The sequence below is a fragment of the Culicoides brevitarsis genome, chromosome 3, assembly GCF_036172545.1.
Source record: "Culicoides brevitarsis isolate CSIRO-B50_1 chromosome 3, AGI_CSIRO_Cbre_v1, whole genome shotgun sequence".
NCBI classification, from domain to species: domain Eukaryota; kingdom Metazoa; phylum Arthropoda; class Insecta; order Diptera; family Ceratopogonidae; genus Culicoides; species Culicoides brevitarsis.
This window is the reverse complement of record NC_087087.1, coordinates 17,513,420-17,528,103: the sequence shown is the minus strand read 5'-3', so window position 1 is coordinate 17,528,103 and position 14,684 is coordinate 17,513,420. Positions and strand designations below refer to the sequence as shown.

Here is a 14,684-nt window from a genome sequence, read left to right as displayed (position 1 = left end):
CGAAAATAAATAAACAAAAAGAGAATTTAAAGTTGAACACGCATGACATCCGCATTAACGCGCATATTTTTTTCCTTCTTGTGTTTATTAAAATACATAAATAATAATCACAAAGCGCATATGCAACAAAGATGATGATTTGTCTCTCTAACGATGCAGTCAAATGTGTCTGGGTCTCGCGATGAATGAATTGAGTTCTTGTATTTTTTTAAAAAAAATTCCATTTATTGAAATGTAAATATTTTTCGTCTGTGAGAAAGTGAGAACTTCCGCTCTGTAGTCTCTCAAAAATAACGATTTTTTAATAATTTTTCAAATAATTTTTTATTAATTTAATTTTTTTAATTTTTTTTTTTCAGCTTCACACAAGTCACTCAAAGATGGCACCACAAAAGAAGGACGACAACGACGTGAAACGAACAGGTAGGAAAAATTCATTCATCTTTTCTGGACCTTTAAATTTATTTTTTTTATCATCTGAAAACCACACATTTACAAATACACAAAACACAAACTTTCTTTTGATTTTTTGCGCAAAATTTCAAAGAAGGAGGATTTGTGTCCTTTTCCATCGATGCACGAACGCCGGAGAATCATATGACTCGAGTTTGTACGTTCGAACAGGTCAAAATTGATTTTTAAATACCCTTAAAATAAAAAAAGGAACTTTTGCAAAGTGCATTTGATACTTACAACTTGTAACATATGTTTTTCGCCTCTGTGCCGTGAAGGATAAAAATTTTTAAAGAACAGAAAAAAATCGATGATCATGATTTTTATTTTTTTTTTCGGTGCAAGTGTGTGTGGCGCCATTTAAGTAATTTATTATATTAGTGCATCATCCCACTCTTACGTGCAAAATTATTATGATTATTAAAGATATTTGATATTTTTGGCGAACATTATTTATGGCCAGGAGAAAATCCGCCTCTTGTCCTTTAAATTTTTTTTTTATTTTTTTGAAAAATTGAATCTCATGCTGATCATCATCATTATTATTGAAGAAAGGTAGAAAGATACAATTAATCTCAAGTAGCAGGACTATTATAAAAGTCAATACGGTACCAAAAGCGTTAATTATAGCCAACAAATCATCCTTTTTTGGACTACTAACTTTCTTTGTCCCTCTCATTAAAGTGAAAGATCGTCCTTTCTATTTGTTTTTTGTCTGTTTCTTTGTATGCTTTTTTTTTATTAAAGTTCCTTTGGGGGTCTGAAATTATTTGTTTTTGTTAAGATTTTACTTTTTAAGTAAAAGATGGCGCTTTAATTGTGCATCGGGTCAAAACTCAAAATTTGTATTGGAAAAATTTTTAGAATGTGCATTGGGTTAAAAATTGAGAATATGCAGTGGGAAAATATCTAAAGGGACACTGGGATAAAATTTTAAAAAAATACTTGCACACAAAATTTTCAAATTTTGCAGTGGGCTTTAGGCGTCATCCATTAAAGGCGTCGGCAAAAATAGGACATTTCTTGACCCCCACCACCCCTATAATCGTAAACCGTCGAAAAGTTCTTAAAATACGGCATTTTTAAATGTTCATTGAAAAGGAAATTTTTAATATAAGTTCAAATTTCAATAGAAACTCGTAAAAAAATTTGAAAAAAAAATCAATCAAATAAAAATTAAAAAAAGCTTACGTTCAAAGTATGAAATACTTTCAAAATTATTTTAATTAATTTAAAACGAAAAATTTTCAATTCGTGAATATGGCATATTTTTACGACTTCGTACATTGCCTTTTACCCCCCTCCCCCCCCTGGTCGGAATCCGTCGTAAATTTGATGAATCCCATCCCCCCTAAACTGCCGACGCCTTTAATGGATGACGCCTTTAAACTTTTTTGAGAAGTCGAGTAAAATTTCTAAAAAGTTCGAAATATTCTTTAAAATGGTTTTAAATGTACAAAAATATATTGTTATTTAATTGTGTTTAAAAATAAAATGATAATAAAATTAATTAATTTAATTTAATTCAAAAATTAATTAAAATTTAAAATTAAATTTAATTACAAAAAAATTGTGATAAAAAATAGAAATAAAAAAAATTATTAATTACATATATAAATTTAATATATTCATTTGAGAAAATTTATAACTTATTATTATTTTATTTTTATATTTATTTTTAGTTTCATAAAGTTATTTATGAATTATTTTTAATTAATTAAATAAATTTATTAGAATTAATTTTAAAATAAGGCCGCTCCAAAAGAAAATCAAAAATAAAGTCCGATGCCCCATTTAAAAAATCGTAATTTAACTCAAATTTTCTTATTTAATTTTTTTTACAAAATTACTGAATTTAATTTTCAAATTTTTTTGACAGTTATTTTTTATTCTTTATTCTTTTATTTTAAATTAGCTTTCTCTTTTATTTAAATTTTAAATCAAAAAAGATAATTAAAAAAATAATAAAAAAATATTTAACACTCAAAAATCGTTAAAAATTTTGTCATTTTGTATGAAAACAGCTTTTCATAATTTTTTTTTTTATAAAAGCATTTTTTTATTAAATTTTTATTTTATATTTTTTTTACGTTAGACTACTTATTACTCCCTCTGTCTCTCATTAAAGTGAAAGATCGTTCTATTTGTTTTGTTTTCTGCCCCTTTATAAATCATTTCTCTCTAATCATATGTTTTCTCGTCTATGAGGCAAGAAAAAGGTAAACAAAGAACTTGTCATTAATTACATCGTCGAAGAAAGTTTTCGGAGGCTGTCTTATCTTACATCATCTCTCGGAGGAGTGAAAAATGGTCCAAAGCCAAAATTGATATTGTTCTAACCGCTCTCAAGTTCAACTCAAGTGCTGCAATTTGTCTTGTGTAAGTGTGTGAGAAATTGTTTGCAAGGAGGATAAAAGCAAAGCAAAAAAAAACAACTAAAAGACAATAAAGAAGATTTTTCACAGTACTTGAGATAATAATTGAACAAAAGAAATGAAATAAATAGATAAACGCAATAACAAAGGTGCACTTGATGTTGTCTCGGCGACGACGACGAAGACGCATGACAAACACTTGTCGAGACCGGACCACACAGTTCCCAGAATTTTTCGCACACTCATTCGTGATGTCTTGGCGGGATGCATTGTTTTTAAAAGGCATAAGGACAAAGAGATCCAGAGAGAGTTGCAATTCATTAAAGTGTAATTTTTTACACGATGGGTGCTTGAAATTTTGGCATTACAGGAGCTCCGTTGTGGCTTAATTGTTGTTTGTGAAAGCCCTGAACTGTTCTTTGAACGAATTTAATGGATTAATTTTTTTCTTTTAGAATTCCAATTATTTTAAAGTAATTTTTATGACAAATGTAAAAGAAAATCAATTATTTTTTTTATTCGCGAAAAATTATTTTAACAAAACTTTTTATTTTATTTAATAAAAAAAATTAATAATTAAAAATAATTTTAAAAAAAAATTATTCTGTTAGGCCTTAAATAGAATAATAATTTTCCTTTATTTCCAATTTTTTATGAATAAAAATAATAGAAAAAAATTTTGTTAAAATTTTTGTTGTTAAAATTTTTTAATTTTAAAATTTTTATTTAAAAATAAAAAAAAATTAATTAATTTTATTTAATTTAATTAAAATTTTAATTGGTTTATAAATTTTTTTTATTAAAATAAAACACATTTTTATCGTTATTTAGAAGAAAAGTTTTTTAGTAATTTTAACGTAATTTTTTTTTTCTTGAATTTCTATGTCAGTTCAATTTTCGGAAAAAAATAAAATAAAAATTAATTTAATGAAAAAAATTTATTAATTAATCTAATGTAAAAAAAAGTGAAAACTTAAATAATTAATTCTGAAAATGCTCAAGCATGCTCAAAAAAATTAAAAAAAAAAATGATGAATTAAAAAAATTGGAATTCAAAAAAAAAATTATTAAATTTTAGTGAACGAATTTCATCAATATCAGCTTCATTGGCTTTTTATAAAAAAATTATCTAAATAATATTTTAATAAAAATCAAATTTTTTGATTTTAAAATAAAATTCGAGCAAGTTAAAAATTACGCGTTAAAAAAATTTTAAATGCAAAAAATTCCGAAAACAAAAAAAAATCGTCCAAAAGTCTGTCAAAATCGCATCGGCCTGTAATCTTTAATATTTTAAACAAAAAATTAAAAGTAATTGATAATGCTCTAATTTTTCTCTTCATTTAATTTTCTTCCCAGAATTTCATCTTCTTTGGCACAACCTTGAATTTTTTTTAGAACAATTATTCTCCGGACAACAAAATAATCGGCCTTTAAACGTTCGTAATTCCTCAGAAAATCGCCTTTTATTTAATTTTTTAAACAATTAGTAACATCCTACTTTTTTTTTGGCAAGACCAGAGATAATCACTTTGAGAAATTTGTTTAGTAAAATTTATCATCTTCAGAAATTGAAATGAAAAATAAACGAAAAAGACAAAAGAACTTTTTTTTTACGAAAAAACAAAAAAATACGAGCAAAATCATTTTTCAAATGAAACGAATTTTTTTTACCAAAAATCATTCCTCTTATTTTTTCTTAAATTTAAGAAAAAAAAATCGAAGACTAAGGAATTTAACTGCCCTATAATTATATCATTTGCCAAAAAATACGAACTGACTCGATAATGATCGAAAAATTTGTTTTGTTAAAAGTCGGGTGATTACAGGAAGCTGCACGTAAATAAACTACTTGAATTTATGTCGAGAGAGGAATTCGGTTGCAAACTGCACGAAACGAACATTTTTCGTGCCAATTATTCGACATTATGTTCGTTATGGATTAACAAACGTTAAAAATCTGTTTGACGAGATAAGAGTCAAGACAAAATTTTTCATGGACATCAACTTTTTGAGTGAAGAGGAGGTCCAGATAATCGAAATCCTTCAAAATAAATATTTCACTGCACTTTACTTTAAAAATTTGATGGTTTATCGTTGATCAGGGTTCCTCCTGATGGGTTTGTAGAAGGACGTCGCACCTAAGAGGATTAACTTTGAACTTCGATTTTACGGAAATTAATTTTGCGATACGAAAAATAATTTTTTTGAACAAAGAATTTCATGAGTTTTTGCCAAAAAATGCCTTGAGATGTCTTAAAATCGTCAAAAATACGATTTTTAGACATTTCAAGGCATTTTTTTGGCAAAACTCATGAAACTCTTTGTTCATGATCGATGCGAATAGTTGAAGGTAGGTGTGGCGCCTTCTCAAGAATCGCACAAAACGAAGAAGATTTTTTTGTGTAAAGTATTAGCAAAAGGTATTAATTCTCGTCTTAAGCCCACTTTCCATTGTGTTTTAACAAAATATTTTGTTTGAACCAACAAAAACATTGAAGTACCGAAGAAATTGAAGAAGAAAAAATTTAAAAAAGAAAGAAGAGATTGATTTCACGTGATTGATCGTTTGCAAAATCATGTTTTAAACACCCCCAAAAAAGGAAAGATAGAAGAAAAAAGTACCGAAAAAAATAAATATTCTGAGAAAGAAATTTAATTATTGTCATATGGAGAGTTCTTTGTCTACTTTTTTCCTTAAAAATTCGTTTTTTAACGATAAAAAAATTTAAGCGCCAAAAAATTATTTTGTAAAAAATAAACAATCAAAAAAATTGTTGAGGCGTTCGATGTAACTTGATAAACTTCCGGCTTTTTGTGCAATTGTAACGGAGTCAAGAGGAGCGCCATGCCAGGACTTGATTGACTTCTCAGTAAAAATAGGAAAAAAAATATCTAAAATAACATCACAGCAAGTAACAATTGTTACAATTGTCCGAAATTCATTCGAATAATGAGAGGAAGCTCCATGAAAACACTTATGAGGAACAACGACAGGACATCCATCCATCTTCCTGTTGTTTATTTTGCAATTTTTTTTTCGTATTTATCTAGTTTTTATTTTTATTTCTTTAAACTTTTTGTCTTTTTGTCCCAAAAGTTGTCTCAAAAAAAATTCATTTTCCTAAAGAAAAAAAGGAACTAAGTAATAAATTGATGTTGAATAGCTTACCAGGGGATCGTCTAGAGGCCACAGATTTATTGTTTTAAACATTTTTTGTTCTCTTTTTGCATCATTTTCTGAAAAAGACAAAAAACTTTAGAAAAAATCATCATTTGCATGAAATTTACATCTTTTTGACGCACTTTCATGTCATTCAAAATTTACAAGGAAGCGCACGTGTAGAATTTTTATGACATCTCTCGACAAAAGTGAAGTAAAATTTTATAACAACTTTGAAGTCAAATGTCACAGAAAAATAAAATAAAAATAGAAAGCAACAACTTCCGGTGAGATTTTTGATGAATGCGCCTTGGACTGTGAAAATTTAGTGTTTTTCAAAAAAAAAATTTTCAATGAGATTTCTGCGAGATACCATGAAAAAATTTAAAAAAAATATTTTATTTTATTTTAAAAAAATGAATAAAATTTGTATTTTAAGGCTAGATATTTATTAACAAAAAAATAATTAAATAAAACTTAATAAAAATTATTTTAAATTTTTTCTAATGTTATTTTATAAAAATTAAAATTTAAAAAAATAAAATTAAATAAATTAATTAATTAATAAATTAATAAATTAAAAATAAAAATTAAAAGTTAAATTTCTTGTTTCAGTCTAAGCCTATTTTGTGCAAAAATTTTTATGACATTCTTATTTTGAGAATTTTTGTAAAAAATGTTCATAAATTTTAAAGATTTTCGTTCTTTTGAAGAAATTATTTTTTTTTAATTAAAATAAAATTATTTATTAAATTTTGTTTGAATAAATTTATTTAATTTATGAATAATCATAAAGTAATAAAACTTAAAAAAAAATCTTTAAAAATATTTTTGTTTGAAGTTTAAAATATTTTAATTTAAATATTTTAAATAATTTAAAAAAATTTATTTATTTCTTTATCATGAAAATTTATAAATTAGCTATATTTTTAATTAAATTTTAAAGAATTTAAAAATAAAAAATTAATTAGCTAGAATTCTTTTATAATAATTAAAATAATTTAAAAAAAATGAACTTAAAATTTAATTTAAAAAAAATATTAGAGTATAAAATGCAAAAAATTGAAATATTAAACTAAAAAAATAAAAAAAAATTATTTTTAAATATTTAAATAAATATTTAAAAAAAAATAATAAATATTTAAATAATTTTATTTTATTTTCTTAAATTTTAATATTTTTACGTCGCGAAGTTAAACATCTTACTAATTATTTACCTCGCGAAACACAAACTTTTCACAGTGATACCTAAAATTATGTGCGGTGCGCTGTAATGTTTATGCGAGGACTTGTCAATATTTTCATCTGTTCCATTAAATAACTTTCGGTGATGACGCGGAAGACAAGTGCTCTATGTCACTTGAAAGACATCTGTCGCGGTTACTCTCGAGAGACCAATTTTCGGATTAACTTTATTAATTTCAACTTTTTACGTAATTTGAGATTTTTTTGGCTAATTTTATGTGAAGCCATGCGACTACCGAGAAGGCAATCGACCAAAAATTATGCAAAATATCCTTTTTCTGTCGTTTTCTTTTTGCTTCATTCCAACTCGAATGTCCATCCAACTTGACTCACGTCGGGTTTTTTTTATTGTGTTTCTACAGAAAAAAATAAAATAAAAAATTGAAAACCCAAAAAAAGGAAGAAATCAAGTTTTGCACGTGTACCTCATAAATTCATCCTACAATAAGATAATAATGCAATAAGAACTTGTGCCAATCGTCCATTCACAACAACAAAGCAAAAAAAAAAATCACAAATAATAACAAGTTAGACACCTGTAGCTCTAATACGACTCTGATTTGATTTTTACAGGTGATGAAGTGCATTTAAGGTGCACGATTTTTGTCTCCTTTCAACATGCATGAAACTGTCCTTCTTTCTTCTTCTTTTTCTCTCCTACATAAATTTTTGTGTGCTTTGTTGGAAGTCCTTTTTATTGTGTTTTGTTTATTTTTGTAAAAAATCTCGTACGCCTGTATGGTTTTTTGTTGAAGGATTCTACCTACCTGTATTGTACTCTTTTTTTTCTTATGTGATACCTGCATAATCTCACAAAGAATGTTCTTGTCTGGTAAAGGAAACAGGTTTTTGTGGTGTATTGGATTCCGCCTACAATAAAAATAAAAAGTTTTTATCGAGAAATTTTAATTTTTTATGGTTTAATGAGGAAATTGAGGTTGAATTTGGCAGATTTGAGGCTTCTGTAGACAACTGGGAGACGGAAATGATGACCAATTTTTAGTAAAAAATTTTTTAGATTTTTTAATTTAAAAATTTTTAATGAAAACATTTAATTTTGAGGTTGGAAATGACGAATTTCTCTTCAAAACTGTTTTTAAAGTTGATAAAATTAAATAAAATTTTTAAAAATATTTTTGACGGAGTTTTTTTTTTAATTTATTATTTAATTCAATTAATTTAATTTATTTTTTTTATTTTTTTTAAATTTAATTACAAATAAAATTTTAAAAAAATATACACTTAATTCAATTTAAAAAAAAAAATCATTAAAAAAATAATAAATTAAAATTAAATAAAAAATAAATTAAATTGATAGAAATAAAAAAATTAATTTAATTAAATTAAAATTTTCTTAAAAAAATAATAAAGAATAAAAAAATAAATTCAATTAAATTTTAACAAAAACTTCTTAAAATTCTTTAAAAAAAATAAAAATTGGTTAATTTAAAAATAAATAATAAAAAAAAAATTATAAAAAATAAAAAAATAAATTATAAAAAAATAAATAAAAATAGAATAAATTTTAAAAAAATTTTAAAATTTATAGAAAAATAAATTGAACTAAAAACTAAAAATTTAATGCAATAAAAGAAAAAAAAAATAAAATTAATTAAAATTTTTATTCAAAAAATATTAAAAAAAAAATTAAATAAAAATTTAATTGAAATTTTGTTAAAAAAAATAATTTTGTACAAAAAAAAATATTAAAAAATAAAATTTTAAATAAATAATTAATTAAGTCAAGTAAAATAAAATAAAATTTTTGAGTCAATTCTTAACAATATCGAGCAACTTCCTTAATTTCAAGACCTGCTTTGATCACAAAAAACTTGTCTCCATATCCCACCTGAACGATACCTGATTCCAATATATACCACCGCACCATTTCTTATTGTTCATACAGTTAGAAATCCTGTTATTTATATGGGACGAAATCCGTCTTGTGGTAATTTTATGATTTTTTTCTCCTTCCACCAACATTGAATAAAAAATCGCTTAAAAAAGAAAAAGATATAAGAAAAAAATTCGGCATCGTGCCAGATGGTTAATGAAGACCCGCTTAATGTCTTCTCAAAAGTGTGATAAACGATCAAATCACCGCCAATCGCCCGAAAATATTTAATAATAGAGCAATTTGAACCCGAAATTAAGTAATTCAATATTTTCGTGAAGGACGTCTCTTATTTTTTTTTTAATTTTTTACAACATTTTCATGTATTACAATGTTAGTTTTATGATATTTACAGGCACTTATCATTCACTCGTCAAATATTTAATTAATTCATGTTTCCGAATAAAATGCGACGTGCTCGCGATAACATTCACGTCGTGCCTTGAACTCATCTTGGAACATTTTTTTTATTATCAGAATTTTAAACTGTGCGACAAATAACAAATATTTGATCAAGAATGTGTAACACGTTGAAGAAAAAATAACCAATTTCCGGTTTTAATATCAAATTTTATATAAAAATAGTCGATTTGATTAGAATTGATAAATAAATAAAAAAATAGTTTATTACGTTCAAAAATTGTAAGAAATAGAATCAAGTTGTTGTAAAAACGACGATAAAGTGAAATGCATGCAATATTATGTGTGCCACACCTGATTTAACGAACTTTTTTGACGTCGTCTGTCTTTCACTTACATAATCGCAGTCGTTGTTTCTTGTAGTTCTCGAACGAAATTCTATGCTGGTTTATTGTAAATGGAGATTTTTTAATTTATTGAACATAAGCTGCTTATGGAAGTGTCATCGGGGCAATATTTAGTGATTAAAAAAGGGCTGTATTGATTTTTAAGACGATTTTCGATATTTTATGAGCGATTTTTTCAGATTTTTTTGAAAAAAAAAATATAAATTGACAATTTTTATTGAGAATTAAAAATAAAAAAAATTAAAAATTTTTTAAAATATTTTAAAAAATTAAATAAATAATTTTTATTTATTTATAAATATTTATAACAACTGAGTCAAAGCAAAATTTTTTAATGAAAATTTCAAAACATCTGAAATAAAATTTCACATTTTTAAAGAAAATGTTAAGATTTAAAAATATTTTTTTTTGAATTTGAGTTTTTGAATTTTTTTTTTGTCAAAAAAATAATTTTTTCGGGAATTTTAATTAAATTTAAATTTTATGTAATATTTTTAAATTTTTTTACATCTTTAATTTTTTACATTTTTTTCATGATTAAAAAATATTTTCGAAAAATTATTAGAAATTAAAAAAAAAAAATAATAAAAAATTTAGTGAACCAAAAGTATAAAAAAATCGATCGAAAAAGACTTAAAATAAAATAAGACTTGCATAATATTTGAACTCTTCACTTTTAAACCAATTAAATGGTTTTCTAGTAAACTACAGCTCAAAATTTGAGAAATAAAGGGCAGCTTTTTTGAATAAAAAAAAATGTTTAGAAAACTAACTTAAAGTTCATCCTAAATCATAAAATTTGTCTGAATTTTTTTTCAGGAAAAAAAAAATTTTTTTTTCAAGAAAAATAATTTTTTTATTAATTTTTTAAATATTTTCTTTGATATTTTTTGATTAAAATTAAAATTTTTCTAGCGAAATTATGAAACATTTTAGAAAACTCAAAATTTCCATGTTTTTCTGTTAAAAAATAACTTTCATACTTTAACACCCATTAAAAATTCGCGCTCAAGCTACTGTTCCAACTGTGCAATAAAAGCAAAACTTTTAAGTACCTCAACGAATTTCTTTCTTTCAAATACTTTTTTTTCAACATCTCTGTGACAAAAGAAAGCATTTCTCCCTTTTCTTACGCAACAACAATTAACAATGATTAACTCCTTTCTTTACAAAAATTCACATAAAAGTCAGAGAGAACCCACACAAGAACTTTTTTCCTTTTGACGCATCGAAAAAGGTGTCAAATGAAACTCGTAAACACACCTCATTCAAAGGTGGCAAATTGAAACGTGATCCACAGCAAGAGAAATCCCTTTGAGCGTTAAAATATTCAGAGAAGTGCTCAATCAGTAGGACACTTTTTTTTTCTTCTACCGTCATGCCAATTTAATGCAGAAATAATTATTGTACCTCCATGAAATCACCGGCACGAAATATTGGCGCCAATTTGAGAGTTTAGGATGAAAACGGGTTGCTTGCATGCAAAATTGGACGATAATTAGGGAGAAGAACAAAAATCAAGAGATAATGAACCGAATAACTTCTTCCTTTTGTTTTAATTTGGAATTTACAAAAAAGGAACAAAAAACGCACAGGAGCTCACACAAAAAATTTACATTTAAAAATGTTCAAGGTCGAGTTCTTCTAAATGATCGATGTTTGACAAGTTTTTGTCGTGTGAAAAATTCAAGACAATCCGAAAAATTGCAAGATGCAAGTCACAACAAAAAGAGACAGAATTGAAAAGAAATAAGCGATCTAATTAAATTTTGCATTTTTTTTTCGTTTAACGAAAGAAGAAGAAAAAAGTTTGGAACCCGTTGGAACCAGTTCCAAATGAATTTCATATTCAAACTTCAAAATTCAAACAATTAAGATTAAATTAAGGAAACCAGTTTCTTTTCTTTTGTTGTTTATTACATGTCCGACACTGCTACCTCTCTGCTACAAAATGCAATTTTTCGTTTCAATATCCGCGAATTTTTTTTTTTCGTGAGCTGTGTGAATTGCAAACAAAATCCAAAAACGATTTTTTGACGGACTTGAATGATTTTTCGCGTTATATTTGATTTTTTGCATTAAAAAGTCTGAGATGAACAGAACGAAGTTTGGTTGAAAAAAGGGTGTGATCAAGTTTTTGTTGGTTGGTTGGTTGGATGGTAATTTAGTGAGAATGAGAAGTGCATTCATCCGCGAAATATGTTATTATGTTGTGTTAAAGATGCATCTCGACTTGCAATGGAAGATTTATGGAGGGAAATTTAAAGGTAGACAAGTTTTTTGACAGATTTTTTTCATTGTGATTCAGAATCTCAGGCAAGCATTTCCCCATTACTACATATTTACATTGAAAACGTCGAGCTATCACGAATTTTCTTCTAATCAACATATTTCGAATGCTTAAAGACAACAAACCACACACATGATGCACTTAGATACCTCGAAGAGGATTTCACATACATTTTCAAGCTCTCGAAAAATTCCTTCTGTGATGGTGTTACTACTACTTGACTTCATTTTTGGTAAAAAAAAGGAGTTCTGCGTTCCACTCATCAGATAGTTTGGAAATCTGAAAGACTGAAAGGTTCTGATTCGCCCACCGTTGTTAATCTTTCTGTCAAGTATTCCGGGAGCAGATCATTCTTGGCTTTGTCGATAAGTTTCATAGCGTTAAAGTAAACTCTTTGCTTCACGTCAAGTAACTCTGCGTCATTTAAACAATTTAGCTTGAAGTTTCAGACTTACCTTAAGTTCAAATTTGAACCTTTGTTGATTTTAGGTCTGCTTATGTCCATCCACTAAGTCTATCCTAATCCGCTTGGAAGTCAGTTGACCATTCCATTTAAATCTTGTTCGACGACAGTGAAATTGTCTCCTCAGTTCACTTTTGCCTATTTTGTGACCTTGAGGCTCCTCGAAGAAGCCCAATCAGAACTTATTACTTAGAAAAACCTTCAAGGTTACCTGAAGGTCATGAAATCTGAAAAACGTCAAAGTAACGACAAAGTTGTTAGAAATTTAACGACTTGGCGCGCACTTCGTTCCTTGACCAAATGCCGACCACTTGCGGCATCTTTGCTACTTACTTAACACTTTTTTTTGTTTGCCATAAGCCTTTTCATGCCGTTTTTATTCTGTACCATAATCCTGCTTTACAATTACTTTCGTCGTAATTGTGTGTACTTGAGCTTATCTCAGCAGCAGCAGCGTTTCGTGAATCGTTTTGCCATGTCATGGTCTTACAAAACGGTTTTCTTTTGACACATTTTTAGCATAAAAAGGCTTCTCTTCTGAATACGCATTCACTCCATTATTCGACGAACCATGCAAAATGAAGACAAAACGCACAAAGAAGAAGTATTTTTTTTTCTACGGCAAAGAAATGCCGAATTCAAGACTTTGTTCAAAGAACGGAGTGATAATAATCAAAACGAAGAAGAAGAATCCTTTTTTCTCTGTCTCTCCTCTTTCTCTTTTTTTTCCCTGTAACTCGCGATTGCAAAATTTTTTGTGGATGATTGAATTTCTGAGGATTTTTGAATGTACCCCTATACAAAAGTTGTTCGAAACGAACGTGCTCAAAGGCTGAAATAATAATAAAAAAAAAATTTATGAATTTTCATAAAGAAATGCAAAAATAAAGAAAGAAAGAAGCATAAAAGTGGTAAACCTAATACTTGACATGAATGTACCTGTGCTCTGCTCCTGCTGACATCGTACTGCCGTTTAAGCAAAGAGAAACGTAGACGAAACTAGACAAAGACCATGAAAAGCAAAGTTAATGATGAAAAGAAAGTAATCATGTGAAATGACAGGTATTCTTCTCTATTCACTTCTTCACAACTTTTTCTCTTTGAAGCGTTGTCATTATTATTATATTACTTGCCAAAAAGTCTTAAATCGACACAATAAAATATTTTATTGTATGTTTGAAAGAGTTTCTCGAATACAAAACAGGATTTGTAGATCGATCGTTTTGGCGCAAATTTTTGTAACGACTTTTTTTTTTGCGCGAAACCAGAAACCTTGAATGTCTAATCTAAAGTCAATCGAGAAGTTCACGCGAGATATTTTTTGTGTTTTGAATTATCAAAGCAGCTCAAAAAAAATGTAACAGAAAAATAATTTTTATTAGCTTATTAGGTCAATACGATAATTAAAAAAAAGAGTTTTTTTTTGTAAAGTGCGTAATTGTGCGTGCTTATCACTTTTTTCGGGTTGTTGGAAATTTGTCAAGGATGACAGATTTTATTGTCAGTGGTGATGAATGCGGGTGAAGGTCGTGTAAAAAGGGTCATGTAAACGTCAAAATAACTGATAAGGCGTGGAGGGATCGTCTACTGTTTTTTTTTTTATTTTGAAAGTTGTGAATGGATTACATGTGAAATACGTAAAATAACTTAGAAATGAGATTTTTGTAATATTTTGAGAATTTCTTTCTCATAAAAAAATTATAGAGAAAAATTTCAGAAGGTTTTATCAGAGCAAAAATTTAATTAAATTTTTTTTAATTAAAAAATTCTTTTAAATTTAAAAAAAATAATTTTTTTTTCTATATTTTTCCAAAAAAATTTTAGTTAATTTTTTTATCTTCAAATTAATTAAATTTGACGCATTCCAAGTGAAATTTAAAAAAGTTGGCAGACAAAGGAAATGTGAAAAACAAATTATATGACCATCTTGATCATTTATTTTGTTCTGGAACTTTTGATCTAGCCTTTGAAATAAGGGAGGTACGAGCATTCGAAGTTTTCAAAAAACATGATTTTTACTGCTCTTCTAATTTT

The 14,684-nt window shown here is 26.6% G+C and overlaps 2 protein-coding genes across 2 annotated transcripts in view; one reads left to right on the top strand and one right to left on the bottom strand.

Annotated features, from left to right (window-relative positions):
• Positions 1–7,347, bottom strand: part of LOC134833846 (oxysterol-binding protein-related protein 8) — a 75,366-nt gene extending 68,019 nt beyond the window's left edge. The window contains exon 1 of the mRNA XM_063848316.1: positions 7,336–7,347. The gene's annotated coding sequence lies outside the window, so the exon portion shown is untranslated. The remainder of the gene's footprint in view (positions 1–7,335) is intronic.
• Positions 1–14,684, top strand: part of LOC134833849 (M-phase inducer phosphatase-like) — a 151,296-nt gene that overhangs the window by 46,069 nt on the left and 90,543 nt on the right. Inside the window, exon 3 of the mRNA XM_063848321.1 lies at positions 360–423. Coding sequence (XP_063704391.1) covers positions 360–423 — 64 coding nt within the window. The remainder of the gene's footprint in view (positions 1–359; positions 424–14,684) is intronic.